Genomic DNA, 19680 nt, shown 5'->3' on the forward strand with positions numbered 1-19680 from the left:
TATATTAAAATCATATATTAACAGGTAGATAAATTGTTATCATTCGAGTGGACATTATTAACAGCTAGAAAATAAACAACTTGCAGACACGAGATTTTGATAAACATTATGCTACGACATACGAAGTTCAAACCATATGAAAATAATATAGATTAATACCATATATGTATAGTAGACTATCTAGGATAATAGTACTCAAATAAGGGCAATAAATTCAAGACTATAGTCAAACAGAAATAACAAAACACCACCCAAATCCAAAAAACAGAAATAACAAATACTACTCAAATAAAATTGATTATCTTGGTAAGGATTTAGGAACTTGCTGATGATCCAGCGAACTTAGCTTGAGATGAAGCACCTGAAGTCTCAGATGACTCGGTGAAGAAGATTATATCCTCCTTGTTATCTGCGATTACTTTAAGGGATCTTGGAATTGGAGACTGAGTCACTTCCAAAACCCCCTCAAGTATTTGAACCACTTGACCAATTGATGGCCTATGAGTTTCATCATCTTGGATACACCAACAAGCAACTTTGCAAATCCTTGAAAGCTCTTCTACATCAGCACTACCCTCAAGTCTTTTGTCTAAAAGGCTAAGCACATTGCCACCTTCACTCATTAGGCTTGCTGCCCAAGTTGGGAAGTATTTCATTTCTTCATCTTCAGAGTATACAGAGTTCCATTCAAAGTTTCTCCTTCCTGAAACAATTTCAAAGAGCATCATTCCATAGCTGTAAACATCAGCTTTTGCTGTTATGGCCACTCCTGAAAGCCATTCTGGTGCGAGATACCCTCTTGTTCCTCTAATGGTCGTTAGGACTCTGCTGAATTCTCTCCCAACAAGCTTTGACATGCCAAAATCTGCCACTTTTGGACACCATTGAGCATCTAATAGAATGTTCTCTGGCTTTATGTCGCAGTGTATGATGCAGTCTCTGCACTTCTCGTGGAGATAAGCCAATCCTCTGGCTGTCCCTAGTGCAATTTGGTATCTTGTTTCCCAATCAAGAACCTTTGAATTCTCTCTATGGAAGATGTGCGAATCTAGGGATCCATTTGGCATGTAATCATAGACCAATAATTTTTTTGTACCTTCAGAGCAGAATCCACGAAGCCTAACTAGATTGACATGTTGGATGTTCCCTATTGTGCTGACTTCTGCTCTGAATTGTTTCTCTCCTTGGCTGAAGCTCTGCAGCTTCTTCACAGCTATGACACTTGAATTAGGCAGCCTCCCTTTGAAAACAGAACCAAAACCTCCTCCCCCCAATTTTTCAGAGAAATTCTTTGTGGCTGTTAGCAAATCCTTGTATGCAAATGCCACCAACGAACCATCCTCCACTGATTTGCTTGTTTTCATTGTATTCTCTCTCTTCCTGAAATACATAAAAGCAAGAAGGCCTAATAGAGCTACAAATGACACTGAACCCACGACAGCACCAATGACTGTTCCCTTGTTATTACTGGAACTTGAAAACTCCGAAGCTGAAGCTTGACATAAATAGTTTTCCCATTTGCGTCGCCTGGTGAAAGTTGATGCAGACTCAAGAGACTTCCAATCCATATTGAACAAGCATTGTCTTCATAAGCATAAGCAGTGCAAGAGCAGTTCCTCGAGCAGGTTTTTTCACATTCCTTGATACTCCCTCCTGCCACAGATTGTGGATGTTTAGGCAATACCATGTGAGAATTTGCTAAAAACTTGTCACTCTTTCCATTTGTAACAACAGTATTTTCACACTGCAGTTGGGTTTTCCTCACACAGCCAGAAGAATAATCCTGCATCAAGTTCCAATTGTTCTCCCATTTTGGCCTAAAACCTGGCAGACAAGCACAGAAAGACTGGTTTCCCTCATTACAGCTGCCAAATGCGCCACAATAAGCATAAACATCACAAGGTTGCCTTGGTTGCGACCAGAACTGAAACCAAGCCTTGCTAGACTCCAACCAAAACATCTGCTCAATCTGCCCTGAAGAATCAATAACAAAACGAGTTGTCATAGAATTAGTAACAGAATAAACGAAATATCTCCCATTTTCATCCGAAATGTAGTTGAAGTCGAAATTATGATGAGATATCATTTCCGGAACATTGGCAAAATTTATTCCAGTCCAGACTCCACTATTCCAGTATTGTTCAGACCTATTCCACATTATAACATATTGATCCGATCCATCTGGGGCTAGCTCAAGCGAAAAGAGACCCGGTGCAGGATCCTCTTTATTCTTCCATGAGATGAGAAATTGGTTTACTTTTGCCCGTTTGTTTATTCCAAACTTCATTCCGGGAAGCCATGTATGAGTCGGATGATCAAAGCTTTGCCATAAGGTTGAATTAGCTGAAGAATCTCTCAAAACAAAATTACCTTCATCTAGAACAACTGCTTCGATTGAAGCTGTTGTATTACTAGAGTTCAAACTTGTGGACCAGATGGGCGTTTTAGACTCATTTAAAAGAACTAAATTACCATCGGATATTCTTAACACTGAGGAGTTTTTATCGGAAACTGGTTTGTCTCTATTTGCCACCCAAACTATGGTTTGTTCTGACAACTTTTTGAACCAAATGCCTATGTAGTAGTTTGAAGAGTTACCTGGCTTGAAGAAGCCTAGTTCAAAGACCCCACCAGCAGAGACAATAGTTTGATCCCCAGAGAGAGATTGGTTTGCAGAGATGGAGTCACGAGCAGCAAAGGATAAATGAGGTTTGAGAGTGAAGCATACGGAGAGAACACAGAGCATGAACCATACCTTGTTCTTGACATCCATGGCTGCTGGAAAATTTCTGTGCAGACAAGATGATGTTTATGAACAGCAGATGGTCTATTTATCAAGACTTAAGGGAGAAATTGAGGGTTGGGTATGGCGGGCCTAAGCAGAAACAGTTAGTAATCACTGTCGTTGTGCTCATACTGTCAAATATGATGGTTTCAACCAAAATTATTTTATTAGGTTTCAGTTTATGACAAGTAGAAATTAAAAAAAATGGAGGATGAAGTTCAGGAGTGCTAAATTGTTATTTAGGAATAAAGAAAGCAAAGGGACGAAGTTCGGTTTCCATAATTTTTTTCTGATGGATTATTTAAACGTCCAACATAAATTATTTGTGCTACGTAAGCCGTCAAAGCCATCCTTCAAGAATCGCCGTCAAAGCCATCCTTCAAAAAAAGTAGGAAACTTGTTAGTCAATTGAAGTCAATCAAAATATGGACAATTCAACAATGTTGGCCAGTTGATTCATATCTTGACCGATGTTATTTATTACAACGTCACGTTTATGTTTGATTGTTTCTGCTGTTTTTCCCCTTCTTCTGGATAACATCCAAGTTCCAAGTTGCTTTTGGCATTTCGCTTTCATTTCAATACCTAATTTTGACAATTGAAGCGATTAGGTGAAGCCAAAAGTCAACGCAGAGGAGCATAGATCAATCAGAGTTCATTAGAGAGAACAGCGAGGCACAAGGCTTGTGATTCTTAAAATTGCTTTGGCAGGGGGCATTATTATTATACACTACGAAGCAAGGCTTCTATCCAAATATGCATACAGGTTGTTACAAGTGAAATAAACCAAATATATATTCTTAAACACAAATGTTAAAATATTTTCTTCACATCGATTTAAGAACTTCTTGATAATGTGGTGCTCTTTGCTTGAGATGAAGCAGTTGAATTGTTGCTCTTTGATTCGACCATTACTTGGAGAGCTCTGGGAATTGGAGGCAGTGTCACGTCCAAAACTCCCTCAAGAATTTGACCTACTTGACCCATTGATGGCCTGTGAGTTTCATCATCTTGGATGCACCAACAAGCCACTTTGCAAAGTCTTGCAAGCTCTTCTTCCTATGCGTTGCCCTCCAGTCTTGGGTCTAATAGGCTAATGAGATTGCTGCCTTCAACTATTTGTTTAGCAGCCCAAGATGGGAAGAACCTCACTTTACCATCTTCAAATTCCTCAGAGTTCCTCCTTCCCGATACAAATTCAAACAGCATCATTCCGCAGCTGTAGACATCCGCTTTGGCTGTTATGGCCACTCCTGATATCCATTCAGGTGCAAGGTAACCTCTTGTTCCTCTCATGGTTGTTAGGACACGGCTGAACTCCCTCCCAACAAGCTTTGCCAGCCCAAAATCCGACACTTTGTGAAAGAAAACCAAATGTTGTATTTGGTAAACGAGAAAGTTAAACGGAAGAGAAAGAAAATATTGATAAACTGAAAACTTCTTATTATTGAATCAATGTATTTTACACACATATATAACAAGTGTCAATTCCTTGTTAATAAGCTGTTACACATGCATGTAGTAATTCTTAAACCAATATAACAGATTCAGCCACGTCAGCAAGATTTTAATATCCACCCTAGACATCAACTTGGATTGTTTCTACAAAAGCAATAGTTTGTAACCATGTCCACCTGTACAAGTTCTAGAGGAGGTGAACCTCGTAATGTGAATGGGGCCCAGTTGCGGCTAGTGCTAGCAATTTCAATTAATTTTTTTTATTGGCTTGTAGGTCGATTGAGCTTTATAGGACCAAGCCTACAAACAATCACAGCCATTTGATCATATTTAAAACTCCATCAACAACGTTAATCAGTTTTACGCGTTTGGTTGGCCAGAGAGAAAGAAATGAGTGATTGGAAACGGACAATCAAGTTGTGCAATCTTTGAATTGTTGATAGACCCACAAGGGTCACCGTCTGGCGGAAAAAAAAATTATGGGTTTTGAACTTTATTCACATACGTCAAAAGAAATTAGTTGTCGTTATATTAAATTAAAAAAAGATCATATTTATATTTATTGTTATTATTAATTATAGTTAGTAAATAGAGTTATTTTTAAGGATCTCCCTTGAGTTTTAGTGTATTGACAATCTGATAGAAAGTATTTGTGTAATTACAGAGACTTCCCCTAACGTTAGTACACGTTTTCGTATATGTTAGTATATGAGGGTAAATTAGTGATTTCATAAATTAAAAAAAAAATCAAAGAACCAAAACACTATTTTCTCTCTCATTAAACGAAACCCACAACCATTTTCAAGGTTGAAAAGCTCTGGAGAAGCTTTTGAACCAATCCGTCTCGGCCTACGTGAAGGAATCGAAGGCTTTGCTCACGAGACAGGGGATCGGAATCTCGTTCAGAGTGAGCCAGTAGTAGCAAAGCAGTTGTTAGCTATTCGTAGTGACCCTTGTTAGTTGTTGGCAGCTCGTCGGTAGGGATTTGATCTCAACGGAGGAAAAGGAGACCCTTTTGAACAAGCTTTGGGTCTAATCGGAGAGTAGAAATTTCTACAGCAAACTCGATCGCATCTTTTTCATTATCATCTACCGCCCTTTCTTTCCTCCCGGCTATTCACGCATGAAGATCGTCGTATGTATGCTCGACTTCGGTTGCCGGTAGGAGTACATTATGGCAGGATCAATCACTTGGGCTCATTGTTTTTCTTTTTTAATTGTTGTGATGATTAAGAATGAAATTATGTGTTGAAGAAATTGCTGGATAAGTTATGTTGGACGAATTTTTTTTTTCTTTTTGGCTATTTTAATTGATTTCAAACTTAAATGAGTTGAAATCTTTGATTTATTTACTTATTATTTAAATTCAAAAGGTAGGTTTGCTGGTATTTTGGTCTGGGGATGATAATTGATTTTTGCTTGCCTTGAAATTGGCATGGCAGGTATCATTACCCAATTGGTCTAGACTTTTGCTGTGGCAGTAGCATTTTCTTACGCTTTAGTCTGCCTTCTTCATATGGCTAGTGGTGTGAAACTTGGAATAACAAAGGAAGATTTTTTTTCTTTTCTTTTCTTCTTTGGCTTCAATTTAAATGGCTAAGGAATATTCGTTGTGTATTTTGAATGCATTGAAAAGTGAATTATGGTTTGTTTATTGTTTTATTGAAGCAGCTTACTAATTATTGAGCTTTTGAGATGTTGAATGATGAAGGAAGAAATTGTGAGATGAAAGTTAAAGAAGCAATGGTTGTAATGGTGATTTTAACTTGACAATGGCTGTATTTACAACCATTGTTGCTGTAAATATTCACTACATTGATAGCTTTGTTGATTTTGTCAATTTATATTTTTCTCCTTTTTTTAATATTATGTAATGTCAATGATTTGTTTTAAATGGTCAGTTTAGACTTTTTAGTGTTTTAGTGTGATGTTTAACGCCAAACTGTAGTTACTATCATTAAAGAAATTGTTAACTGCCAAAGCATTTTTTAGGCTCAGGGCATTTTTGGCTTTTCGTTAGTCCACTAACAGTCAAGTTAACCATGTAGTACCGTCAGGGGAGGTCCCTGTAATTACGTGAATACTTTCTATCAGACTGTCAATACACCAAACCTCAGGGGAGGTCTCTAAAAATAACCCTTAATAAATAATATACATAGTTTAATTATATAATAAAGTAGTTAATTTATTAATTAATAAATTTATTAATTTAAATAGATACTAATAAATATAAGAATAAGTCATTTAATTGGAAACATATTTCAATAGAGTTAAAAAAAAAAGAGAATATTATTGACTTATATGTCATAATTTCAAAACTTTTGATTTTTTTTTATTTTACATGAACAATAAGGGTCTTTGATGTTAATAACTCAATAATCACATCTCAGCCATTATGCACTTACGTTAAATCTAACGGTAGGTTTGAAAAAAACAAAAAATGGGGTACCAAACCCCATGGATATTGTAGCTGGACCCTCTACATACCCTTGGTTGTATTTCAACAGACATTGGCGAAATTTTTAAAGCAGGAATATTTTCTTAATTCTGTATAACTGTAATTGGAGCAATGATGTCGTGTCAAATTTTTGAAGTGGAGTGCAGTGACTTGTAGTTTGTTATAGCAGTATTGAATGAAACAGAAAGGATTGCATATACCAAATTTAAGGTAAGTGTAATTTTAATATGAGATTTGTGATGTGAATCATTTGTTGTTCATAATATGGTTGGTGGGAAGCTAGATCTCATAAGGATAATGGCAAAATTGGGGTGCACAAATATTTTAAAATAAAGTTATGGATATTTTCTCAACAATGTAATAATGTAAAGGATTTTTTTGTCATAATATTCATCTTAGTAATTCCATGTATTAAAATGATATTTGAATCCGTAACAATTAGTTCCAGTTAGCTTGGGTGTTATTAAGTTTTACAATGAACATTTTTAAAATTAGGAACAGGAAAATGATACATGCTTTACCTTCGTTCCAGATCTCCTTTGTTTATTTTTTTCCCCAATTTTTTTGTTTGTTTTGTGCTGGACTAGGAATGTAAACTTTATGTTGCTATGAACTTTAGTTTGATTATAATAAATAAATGTATCACTGAATTTCATAAATTAAGTTGGTGGGAAGTAATAAGCATAAATCGTGTGAGATTGATGGCGGTGTTAAAGAGGTTGGTGACGATCAAAGTATTGAAGGAAGAAGAAAAAGGAAATGCCATAATGGGTTCATAAGATATTTGTAAGCTTAGTTCATTAAAAATTATAGAGATGTATAATTTTGCAGTCATATGATGATATTGCAGCAGTGAAGCCGTGCATGAGGTTAAGGCAAGCGATGGAATGACTTGCATTACAGAAGAGGTATGTAAAGTTGCACTATAAAGATAAAATAAATTTGTATTTTCAATTAGTGGAGATGTAGTTAGTTTATCTGCCATGATTGTGTACTAGATGGAAATTGGATCCACGTTTAAGGATTTACCACCGGAGAGAAAATGTTAATACAAATTGAATGCGAACAAATAGTGAAGTCAGAAGTGGCAAAGGCAAAGTTCTTGACTAGATTCGCCCCAGATAGATTAGCGGCAGCAGTTTCGTAGCTGATAGATGAACAAAGAGTGGCTGCTTGTCAAATGGGTTTTGGTAGTTTGCTACAACTGTGGTAGGCTAAAGAGGAAACTTTGTGGCAGTTTAATTGAGATGATTGATACTGTGAGGTACATTTTAGAAACGAATGGTATTAGCTTTCGAACAAGATCATCGAAGAAACTCAACCAACCAGGAAATTTAGACATAATCTATGCTCTGTAAATTCAGATATTCTCTAATATGAAACTATTTTTATGTGTTTTGTTATTCCTAGCTTTTACGGACTTGGTAACGTTGTTATGGAAATATGACAATTATTATGTCCGTGCAATTTTTATTGTATATTTTGTTATGTCATGATATTGAAGCTTAGTTTTCTGACTCGAAATACTAAGAACTACAGTTGCAGCATCTTTTGAATATTACAAATGTGCTTGTAGTATTTCGACAGAATAAAACCTGCTATTTAAGTTCTTAACGCCTCCACCCCTCGGGCTCCTTCTTCTTTCATTTATATTTGCTACACCATTTAGTTCACACTCTGTAAAGCTAGATGAAAGCTTGTTCATTTATGTTCCATTGCAATTCAAAAGCACAGTTTATGTCAACTGTCAAATTGACTACTTGCACGTATTGATTTCAGTCGAAACAAGGTTATTGGTCCATCAAGAAATTGAATCCATATGGTCATGCCATCGTTATTCAACCACCTAATTTCAAATATATAAATTAATTCAACCCACTTATGTGATCAAGGAGTAGAACAAATCATGAAAGATTTTTCAGCTACCATAAATTCGAACATATGTAGTTTGTATCATTTCAGGCTTAGATAGATTTTCCTTCCATTAACCTTATAGTGTTAATAATCTTATTACTTCTTATTTAGAGCTACAATAGTATTAGTATATCGAAATTTTTGGCTTTTGCAACATAAACTTGTATGTAATGTACATTTTATTGTTCCTTAAAAATTAATTGCTGCCAAAATAGTTGTTTCAACTAATATGTTTATTGTTATAATGGATAAATATTTTCTTGTTCCTTAAAATAAATTTATTGCAACTCAAACAGTTCCGGTGTCATGACCTACATCCCCCGTTTGTCTCGTGAGCTACGTGCCCACTCAACAGCTGCACGATCTTGCTCCTTTTCATCAAACGACAACCTCGATAAAGACAAAAATAGGGGAAGGGGCACCGTAGACGCAGTTGTAGGTAGAACCCTAAAACTAATTTGGTAGCCGAAACGGGATTGGACAGTTGCCCACTTCACATCATTGTACAGTTTCAAAATCCGAAACGTTGGATTAAAGTCATTATAATCTAACGGCTAGCCTGGATAATGACAAAAGAAGGGGACACCGTGCCCAAAGGGGCACCGTAGCTGGACCCCTAATTATAAATTTGATTTTTTTTATTAAATTTTGATAACTTTCAAAACTTTATAAATTTGATTTGTTTTATTAAATTTTGATAACTTTTAAAACTTTATAAATTTGATTTGTTTTATTAAATTTGATAACTTTCAAAACTAAGTTAACATTCACCATTTTCCAGTGTCTTGGCCATAGTCAGAGTGGTTTGCATATTAGACCATGACTAGTTTCAGGATTTGGTCTATGCCGCCCACTTATGGCCATGGAGAGATTCAACTAAGGGTTCATCTAGATGGTCAGGAAAGTTGACTCTCCTCATTCTACAACAAAATGCACAATGATGCAAAAATTGCTCATGTTTGCCGCAATTCACTCTCACAGAAAATAATTACCCATTTGACTTCTTTACCTTATTGCAAATCAAGTAAAGACCATGATTGTCAAACTATAATGTGTTTAAAGGCCACGAGTTTGAAAACAACTATAATAATCTAAACCAAAAAGCCACTATACCTATCCCGCGTAAACAATCAAATGACTGATCCAGGCGTAAACAGTCAAATGACTGATCCAGACGAAGTGCTTTCACACAACCATTTTCCTTAATGAGCACTAATAGGCCGTCGCTTTAGACATCCAAGATAAATAAATAAATAAAAGGATTATATTACTTACACCCTACACCATCATATGTATTCTTCAACCATACAATAGACTCTGAATTCAAACCGATACAAGTAACATTACTTGCAAGAATTTCAAGCTTAACTGATATCGATATTTGACCCTAATCAATCAGAACTCTCACTTCGAGCAAGCTTCGCACCTCGTCGGGCCCGCCTAAAGCTTCTTTCAGTTTCTCAGTGTGAGTTCCACCCGTTGCTCTCCATTTGCTTTGGTAAGAAGGAAAAAGAAAACCAGGAAGACTACTACCTCCTTTAAGAGACTTAACCACCCAAGGAAGACCAGATGGCATAATTCCAATCGTTGGGTGCATTGTATTTAAACTCTCTAAAGTATCAATGCTAAAACTATACCGTGGAACAACTCGCACTCTAGTAAGAGAAGTTTTGGTTGTGAATATGTCATGGAAGCCAAGCAGATGCATGGTTTGCAGGCGTTCTGGCCACACCCAAATCTATAAAAAAAATGTGAAACAAGAAATACAGAGTAAATATCTGCTTTGGAAATAAATGCAAAAATTTTTATTCCACTTGCTTGTGACTAAACAACAATTTGCAAGAGATGAAGAGGGCAGTTTTAAGTTCTCATGGCACATGAAGAGGAAGAACATACAATTGGATGCATCCAATAATACATGTGTGACAATACATTTCATGTATGAATTTGGCCACAATTAAATCCACCAAAGGACAATCTAACCCGCCCAGTTTCTAAAATGTAAAACATATGTTAGATGTTAGAAGAATAAAAACTATCAAGATACTCCTAAATCATCTACAAGTGATCCAAAAATTAGATAACATGTCAATTTGCTGTATATATGCTATCGATTTCATCCCCCTTGGAGAGACCATCGTGATGATCGTTATGTAAGAAAAGGTTTTCCGATATTAAAAGGGTGAGCAAACCTTTATATTGAGCTTATGCGATATGTGAAATAAAAGTTTTTCTTTTCCAAGTGAGTCAATCCCAATGATGATGTCATGATCTGGATGGGAGGCAATTATGTCAACAATCTGTTTTCATCCAGATAACTAACACTACAAATCAGTACCTGGACTATTTCTTTCATCTCCCATTTTAATCTTTAATTCAGTAGATAATTCTGGAGTGAAACTGAAAGTTCTCAAACAAGAAAGGAAAAATATAAAAAGTGTACCTGCTGAGCTGCAACTTCTCCTGAAGCAAAAGCATATGATGGACTGCAATATGTGTTATCCAAATAAAGAATGTCGACTACATCATCTTTTAAAGCTTTGACGAGCGTGTTCCTTCCTATCTCAGCCCTCTTATTACTTGCTTCCCAGCGAAAATCACCAGTATAGAGCAAGCATCCAAATGCTCCGCGAAATAACAACATCACCGAGCCTGCCACGTACTAAAATCATCATGATCAATCAAAAAAATTGCCAAAATTTTCTCAATAACAACGATCGTGATAATACCGTAAGTAGAAAATTGAACTGCCTAGAATTCCTTCCAATTGAACATAAAATAGAGGTATTAAATATCAATAAAAATAACCGTATGCAAATTATAACTTTCCCAACTGAAGACACACACCATATTTTCAGAATTCAGATGTCAATAAATTTATGACTTTGTTGAATTTCTTTTTTATTTTTCAGTATATGTCGAGCTTTTTGTAATTTAATTATTTATCGCTATACAACTTAATTGGGTGATTTAAATGCCTTTATTATCTTGTGTGTGTGTAAATTGTCTTCTCGAACGTAATGCAGTCCGTTACTAGTAGGATTATGAGGTTTTGGTCAGAGAATTAGGGGAGAAATAGATGAAGAATTTAAGAATTCGGAGGGAAGAGAGAAGAATTAAATGAGATTAGAATTAATTTTATTGTTGCTCCCTCAAAACTATAATAAGAACCACTTATTTATAGTAGTTCAAGACGGTCCTAATTATAATTTAATAAGAGCATTAATTCATAATTGAAATAAGAAAACCTAATATTAATAGGAAAAAAATTAAAACAAGCAATAAAATAAATTATTAGGGTCCTAACATTCCCTGCCCATTAAAACAGGCTTGTCTGCAAGCCTTTTACCTAGTCTCAATAATCGAGATCTTCCAATCTGAATGATGGTCAGGCGGTTTTGGAGGGTTGTGAAGAGTTATATCAACGTCTAAAAGCATTAGTTGAGATTGTTTGCAACAATGCCCAGGCTTAAATTGCTCGTCACAGTTGAAACAAAGCCCTTTAGAACGTCTTTCTGTCTGCTGCTGGTGGAGTAGGAGTCAACTGTAATTGTGGGACTAGATCTTGGATGGCGGGAACGGGGGAACAGTTGCCTTGCAAAGTAATTGTCTTTTACTAAACCTAGCAAGTTCAAAAGTTTGTACGAGACTAACAGGTTTGAACAGTTGTACGCCAGCCTTGATATCTTCATGTAACCCATAAAGGAAACAACTGATGAAGAAAGACTCAGTTAAATTGCTAGTCTGATCGGTCAACTTTTGAAATTGTCGTTGATAGTCAAGAACTGTCCCTATTTGATGTAATTTGGTAAGACTGCCAACTGCATCATTCTCTTCTAATGTCCCAAATTGAGTAGTGAAAGCCCATTTAAATTGCGCCCAAGTCATTTCGCCCATAGTTTGCTCTATCCAATGAAACCAAGGTACAGTATCACCATCAAGATGGCCAATAGCTAAGCACAATAAGTCAACATTTGATAATCCAGTAAGGCAACGATATTGCTCATATCGAAAAATCCATCCCGTTCGATTGTCACCGTGAAAAATAGGAAAGTCAAGTCATATGTTACGAGCTTGCATGAGAGTACTTCCAATGCGTTCGGCAGGTTCAAGAGGTGGTTGGATAGCAATTACCATTTGAGGAGCAGAGGTCCCTCCAGTAAATATATCAACTTGTCTTTGATCAGTAGTCGGTTGTTTTCCTTTTCGCAACTGGCTCAATTGCTGAAGGATGTCGTTCATGAGTTCCTGCAGATCGTTATTTTGCTTGGCTAAGGTCGTAACCTTTTCATCGATGGTTGTAACTTTGTCATGAAACTGTTGAGACAACTTTTGAACTTTGCCTTCAAGCTCCTTAACAATCATGATGCCTCAAAAAAACTCTCAAGAAAATTCAAGTTCGGTTGAAAAAGTTTAGATATTGGAAAAAGTTTAGAGGGTGGGTCCGGTTTAAGTCTCCAGTCAAAAGCCAAGAGATATTGGCAAAAGTTTGGTTGATGACTTTTAAAAAAAAATAGTGAATGGAAAAATAAAAATTGTGGCAGGAAGGATGTGCTCTAATACCAGATGGTAGGATTCTAAGGTTTTGATTAGAGAGTTAAAAGAGAAATAAATAATGAATTTAAGAATTCAGAGGGAAGAGAAAAGAATTAACAGAAATTAGAATTAATTTTATTATTATTTCCTCAAAAATATAATAAAAACTATTTATTTATAATCGTTTAAGACAGTCCTAACTATAATTTAATAAAAACATTAATTTATAATTGAAAAAAAAAACCTAATGCTAAGAAGAAATGAATTAAAACAAGTAATAAAATAAACTATTAGTGTTCTAACAGTTATCAATGCCGTTATTGTTACTGTTAGCTTAACCATGACTTACCAGGACAATGGCAAGCGTCGATTGCGATAACTTTGACAAACGTCTTCTCTCCGGAAGGCGGCGAGATCAGGGAGATCGAATGTCACGAACCAATATCGAGGACGCGAATCAACGAGAGGTCCAAGTCATCCTTCAAGAAACGCCGTCAAAGCCATCCTTCAAGAAAAGAAGGAAACTTGTTAGTCAATTGAAGTCAATAAAAATATCGACAGTTCAACAATGTTGGCCAGTTGGTTCATGAAAAATATGTAACAAATAATATGTTTCAAGAGTTTGAGCTTGATCAGAAGCTGTTTCTCGATATGAGGAGGCTGTGAACTGAAGTGAAACTATAAAAAATAGCTTTTTGCAATTGTTTGTGCTTTTTTTTTTTTAATTATCTACTCTTTTTTTTGGGGGATTTGAGATTAAAATTTGTCTCTTAGAAATTATTTTAGCATCAATTATGTCGATGACTAATTTGAAACTACTCTAGATTCATTAATATCTGTTCAATTGTATATCAAATCATTCTCTTGTACATGTGACGTGATAATTACGAATGCAAATATGAGGCTAGAAAAACTTCATACTTGAGTCCGCATTGGAAATCTGTAGTGGATAAGTTATGAGAATTTAGAGCAAATAAATTAATCGATTGATTATTTGGTGAATCAAAATTGGTTTAAAATATCAAAGGCAATCAGCAGTAACATGCATGAGACGAGAGACAGGAAGTGTAATCGCTTTAATATATTTGCTAAGGATTAATTGTGTTAAACTCAACTCCGATATTCTCAATGTTGCCTCGTGAGAAATAAACATTAAAATCATGTTTTACGCATTAAACGTAAACCCCACGTCATACCACCCACCTAGATTTTTTTTCTTTTGATTTTTTTCCCCTTAACCAAACACTTTATGGATAGAGAAAAATTTTTCAATCTGAAATTAAAGTTTGAATTCAAAATTTGGGACAAATTTATGATGTCATAAATTAATTTTCATAATATTATAAATTAATTTATGATTCTGTAAATTTATCCTAAATTCTAAATTTTAATCTAATTAGCACTCATAAATAAGTCATTCATTGAACACACCTTCTTTTCTAAATAATAACTTATATTAAAAGTATTAAATTGACGACGGACTTAGATACAACACTTAAGTTTTTATAAGAGAAATTAAGACTTAAGTCTCGATTAGTTAACCACACTTAACCTAGTTATTTTACATTTTATGGTTTTCGATTTATGTATGCATATCATATACTACCAAACATTATTTGTTACAACGTCACGTTTATGTTTATTTGTTTGATTGTTTTTCTGTTTTTCCCCTTCTTCGGGATAACATCCAAGTTCCAAGTCACTTTTATTTCAATACCTAATTTTGCCAATTGAAGCGATTAGGTGAAGCCAATAGTCAATGCAGAGGAGCATAGATCAATCAGAGTTCATTAGAGAGAACAGCGAGGCACAAGGCTTGTAATTCTTAAAATTGCTTTGGCAGGTTCCATTATTATTATACACACTACGAAGCAAGGCTTCTATCCAAATATGCATACAGGTTGTTACAAGTGAAATAAACCAAATATATATTCTTAAACACAAATGTTAAAATATTTTCTTCACATCGATTTAAGAACTTCTTGATGATGTGGTACTCTTTGCTTGAGATGAAGCAGTTGAATTGTTGCTCTTTGACAGGGAACTCTGAGATGTGGATGATTCAGTGAAGAAGACTACGTGCTCATGGTCATCGACCATTACTTGGAGAGCTCTGGGAATTGGAGGCAGTGTCACGTCCAAAACTCCCTCAAGAATTTGAACTACTTGACCCATTGATGGCCTGTGAGTCTCATCATCTTGGATGCACCAACAAGCCACTTTGCAAAGTCTTGCAAGCTCTACTTCGTCAGCGTTGCCCTCCAGTCTTGGGTCTAATAGGCTAATGAGATTGCTGCCTTCAACTATTTGTTTAGCAGCCCAAGATGGGAAGAACTTCACTTTACCATCTTCAGATTCCTGGGAGTTCCTCCTTCCTGATACAAATTCAAAAAGCATCATTCCGTAGCTATAGACATCCGCTTTGGCTGTTATGGCCACTCCTGAAATCCATTCAGGTGCAAGGTAACCTCTTGTTCCTCTCATGGTTGTTAGGACACGGCTGAACTCCCTCCCAACAAGCTTTGCCAGCCCAAAATCCGACACTTTGGGACAAAACTCAGCGTCTAACAGAATGTTCTCTGGCTTTATGTCACAGTGTATGATGCAGTCTCTGCACTTCTCATGGAGATAAGCCAAACCTCTGGCTGTCCCCAGTGCAATTTGGTATCTTGTCTTCCAATCAAGAAAGGCTGAATCTTTTTCAGTGAAGAGATGAGAGTCTAAAGAACCGTTTGGCATGAAATCGTAGACCAACAACCTACTAGTACCTTCAGAGCAGAAACCCAGAAGCCGAACCAGATTGACATGTTGGATATTCCCTATGGTTCTGACTTCAGTCCGAAATTGCTTCTCTCCTTGGCTCAAGCTTTCAAGCTTCTTCACAGCTATGAGACTTGAATTCGGAAACACCCCTTTGAAAACTGAACCAAAACCTCCTCCCCCCAGCTTTTTAGAGAAATTCTTTGTGGCAGTTTGCAAATCCTTGTATGCAAATGCCACCAAAGAACCCTCCACAGTTTTGGTTGTTACAGTTGCTGTCTTTCTCCTTCCCAAGTATACAAGCATGATCAGGCCAATAAGAGCTACGACAGCCACTGAGCCCACAACACCGCCAATGACTACTCCCTTCTTGTTCTTGGGACTCTCGAACTCAGAAGCTGCAAGCTTGATATAAATGATATCTCCACCTCCTTGTAGCTGTTGCAGACCCACGAAACTTCCTACCCAAATCGAGCAAGCGTTGTCTTTGTAAGCATAAGCAGTGCAAGAGCAGTTATTCATGCAGTGTGTTTCACATTCCCTGATACCCCCTACTGCCACAGATTGTGGATGTTTAGGCAATTTCATGTTACTGTACTGGAAAAATTGGTCGCTTTTTCTATTGGCAGGACTAATATTTTCACACTGCAGCGGGGTTTTCCTCACACAACCACCAGAATAATCTTCCAAATTCCAGTCACTCACCGATTTTTGTTGAAAACCTTTCAAACAAGAACAAAAACGCTCAGTTTGCTGATTGCAGGTGCTAAATTGACCACAAAGAGCATAAACCTCGCATTGCTGTCTTGGTTGGGACCAAAACAGAAACCAAGAGTTGGTAGGCAAAGGCAACCAATTCATCTGCTTATCCTGTCCTGAAACATCCATAAACGCTCGAGATGTGTAAGTGCTATCTTTCACATTGTAGGTGAAATAGCTCTCGTTTTCATTCGACACATAGCTGAAATTGTAGATATAGTTTTGATTCATTTCAGGGACCATGCTGAAAATTTTTGCATTCTCATCCCAAGGTCCACTTGACCAGTACTGCTCAGACCTATTCCACAACATAACATATTGATTTGATCCATCTGGTGCTCGCTCAAGGGAGAAGAGACCCGGTGCAGGATTTTCTTTATTCTTCCATGAAGTGATAAGTTGACTGACGTTGTTTCTCTTGTTGAACGTCAGCTTCATACCGGGAATCCAAGTATGAGCTGGATGATCAAAACTTTGCCATAAAGGCTTTGACAAATTATTTGACAAATCTCTCAAAACAAGATTTCCTTCATCTAAAAGAACTGCTTCCACAGAACGTCTGCTGGTAGCGGTCAAATTTGTGGACCAAATGGGTAGTTGGGACTCATTAAAAAGAACTAAGTTACCATCTGAGATTCTTAAAACCGAAGAGAACCTATCAGAAACTGGCTGTTCTCTGTTGGCTACCCAAACTATAGTTCTTTCAGAGACTTTATTGTACCACATGCCTATGTAATAGTTTGAAGACTTACCAGGAGCTGGGTTGAAGAAACCAAATGCAAAGACCCCACCTTTAGAAACGATCGTTTGATCGCCAGAGAGAGATTGGTTTGCAGAAACGGTGTCAGCTCCGAAGGAGACATGGGATTTGAGTGAAAAGCACGTAAAAAGAACAAAAAGCATCAACCATGAATTGTTCTTGATGATTGCCATGGCTGCTGCAACAACAACAAATTCTGTGCTATCAAGATAGATACTTGAGTGAAAAATAATTTACATATCATGTATTGTTTTATTGCTCATAAGAGAAAGACAACAGCTAGACAGACCGACATAGAGAAGAAGAACGATGTTATAGTCCTTCCCCAAGTCAACTAAGCTAATTGAACTGACAATTATGCCCTTTACAAATTACAATCTTGAGGTTGCACCTCTTTAAAATACATAAATGTGGAACACTTCGGTCATTTTGGGGTAAACCATAAAGAAGTCAAACACTTAGGAGACGTTAAGAGGTCAAGCGGCCTGGAAGCCGTAAAGAAGTTAAGCAGCCAAGAAGCCATATAGAAACCGAAGATCATAAGCTAAGGAAAAGCTAAAATGAGAGTAATAGCAGCTGCAATAAACAAAGAACAACAGCAAACATATGATTACAAACGGACAAGTATTAGATCTGTTGTGGCGCTACTGTTCTCTGTTTTTTTGCTGCTGTTATTACTCTATATTTTATCTTTTCTTTAGTTTATGATATTCGGTTTCTTTATGGCTTCTAGACTTCTTTACGGCTTCTAGCCTGTTTGACTTCTTTATGGTTTTGGGTTGCTTAACTTCTTTATACTGCTTAATTTAATAATAATATTAAATGGGATTCACATCTTGTCTTCAAAATAAAAAAATTTTACCATCTCAAATTGCACCCACCAGCCACCACAAGGCCGGACATATCATTTATATTGAATCAACATTTCAAATGATATAAACCGTAATAAAATAATAAATTTTATTAGTTCTCGTTACATTTTTTTAGATCATGAAAATTTTAACCCGCATATTTATTTAGTCAAATTGTCAAAACTGAAATCTTCAAAATAAAAAACATGATTAGAAATCAGAAACATGATATTATTAAATTTTGGTAACTTTCAAAACTTAGCTAACGTTCACCATTTTCCAGTGTCTTGACCATAGTCAGAGTGGTCTGCATATTGGACTATGACCAGTTTCAGGATTTGGTCTATGCCGGCCACTTATGGCCATGGAGAGATTCAACTAAAGACTCGTCTAGATAGTCAGGAAAATTGACTCTCCTCATTCTACAACAAAATGCACAATGATGCAAAATTTGCTCACGTTTGCCGCAATTCACTCTCACAGAAAAAAATTACCCAATTGACTTCTTTACCTTATTGCAAATCAAGTAAAGATAACGCTCCCCTCATGCGCTGCTTCGCCACTGGAGGCGCTGTGCTCCTTCCCGAAACCATATTTGAGTTCTACTTCCTTGTTTCATCCTCTGGCACGTGTGGAAGGCCCGAAATGCTTACAGATTTGATTCAATGGCATTTTTTGTAGATGCGGTCATTTTTCGAGTAGTTTCAGATCTTAAGCTGGCCAGCTTTGCTTTCGGTTTTAAAACATCCCAACTGCGCGGCGTCCTGGATAGTAGATTAGTGGACGGATGGCGTGTTGTTACACGGCATAGGAGACCACTTCGGCTGATTTCTCGGATTCGACCACCTCCGGGGGTGGTGAAGTTGACAGTGGATGGGTGCTCTAGGGGAAACCCAGGGATGGCTGCTTCAGGGGGCATTTTACGTGACTCTTGGGGAGAGCTCTTAGGCACTTTTGGATCATTCCTAGGTTATCGTCCGATCCTTTACATAGAGCTTATGGCTGTTCATGAGAGCTTAGAGCTTGCAGCTCACCTCGGCCATTCTATATTGCAGGTAGAATCGGACTCTGCTACTATAGTCGCATGGATTCGGTCCGCTTGCCAGGTGTCGTGGGATTACATATACCTCGTGCGACGTATCCGTAGTATGGCTTCTTCAACTAATATCTTGGTCCGTCATTTGACTTCTTTACCTCATTGCAAATCAAGTAAAGAGTAAAGACCACGATTGCAAACTATAATGTGTTTAAAGGCCACGAGTTTGAAAAGTCGCTATAACTATCCCGCGTAAACAATCAAATGATTGATCCAGACGAAGTGCTTTCGCACAACCATTTTCTTTAATGAGCACTAATAGGCCGTCGCTTTAGACATCCAAGATAAATAAATAAATAAATA

At 36.7% G+C, this 19680-nt stretch overlaps 1 protein-coding gene, 1 long non-coding RNA gene and 1 pseudogene across 4 annotated transcripts in view; 1 reads left to right on the forward strand and 2 right to left on the reverse strand.

The window, feature by feature from the left end:
• The window catches only part of LOC127900235 (G-type lectin S-receptor-like serine/threonine-protein kinase At2g19130), a 29105-nt gene extending 9608 nt beyond the window's left edge, over positions 1-19497 (reverse strand). The window contains exons 1-2 of one of the 2 annotated variants that reach the window (XM_052434726.1): positions 19476-19497; positions 16085-17605 (exon numbers count right to left, since the gene is read on the reverse strand). In XM_052434726.1, coding sequence (XP_052290686.1) covers positions 16085-17603 — 1519 coding nt within the window. In that variant the 5' untranslated portion in view covers positions 17604-17605; positions 19476-19497. The other variant, XM_052434725.1, reaches the window with a different exon arrangement.
• Positions 18-3247, reverse strand: LOC102627034 (G-type lectin S-receptor-like serine/threonine-protein kinase At2g19130; annotated as a pseudogene).
• LOC107175805 (uncharacterized) lies at positions 6918-8218 on the forward strand. Of its 2 annotated transcripts, none has more exons than XR_001507271.3 (2): positions 6918-7609; positions 7700-8218. It is a non-coding gene; the product is annotated as an uncharacterized LOC107175805 (long non-coding RNA). The 2 variants fall into 2 exon arrangements; XR_008052281.1 differs by having other exon boundaries at positions 7724-8218.
• Positions 19498-19680: the final 183 nt, after the last annotated feature.

Source organism: Citrus sinensis, chromosome 2 (genome assembly GCF_022201045.2).
Source record: "Citrus sinensis cultivar Valencia sweet orange chromosome 2, DVS_A1.0, whole genome shotgun sequence".
NCBI lineage: Eukaryota > Viridiplantae > Streptophyta > Magnoliopsida > Sapindales > Rutaceae > Citrus > Citrus sinensis.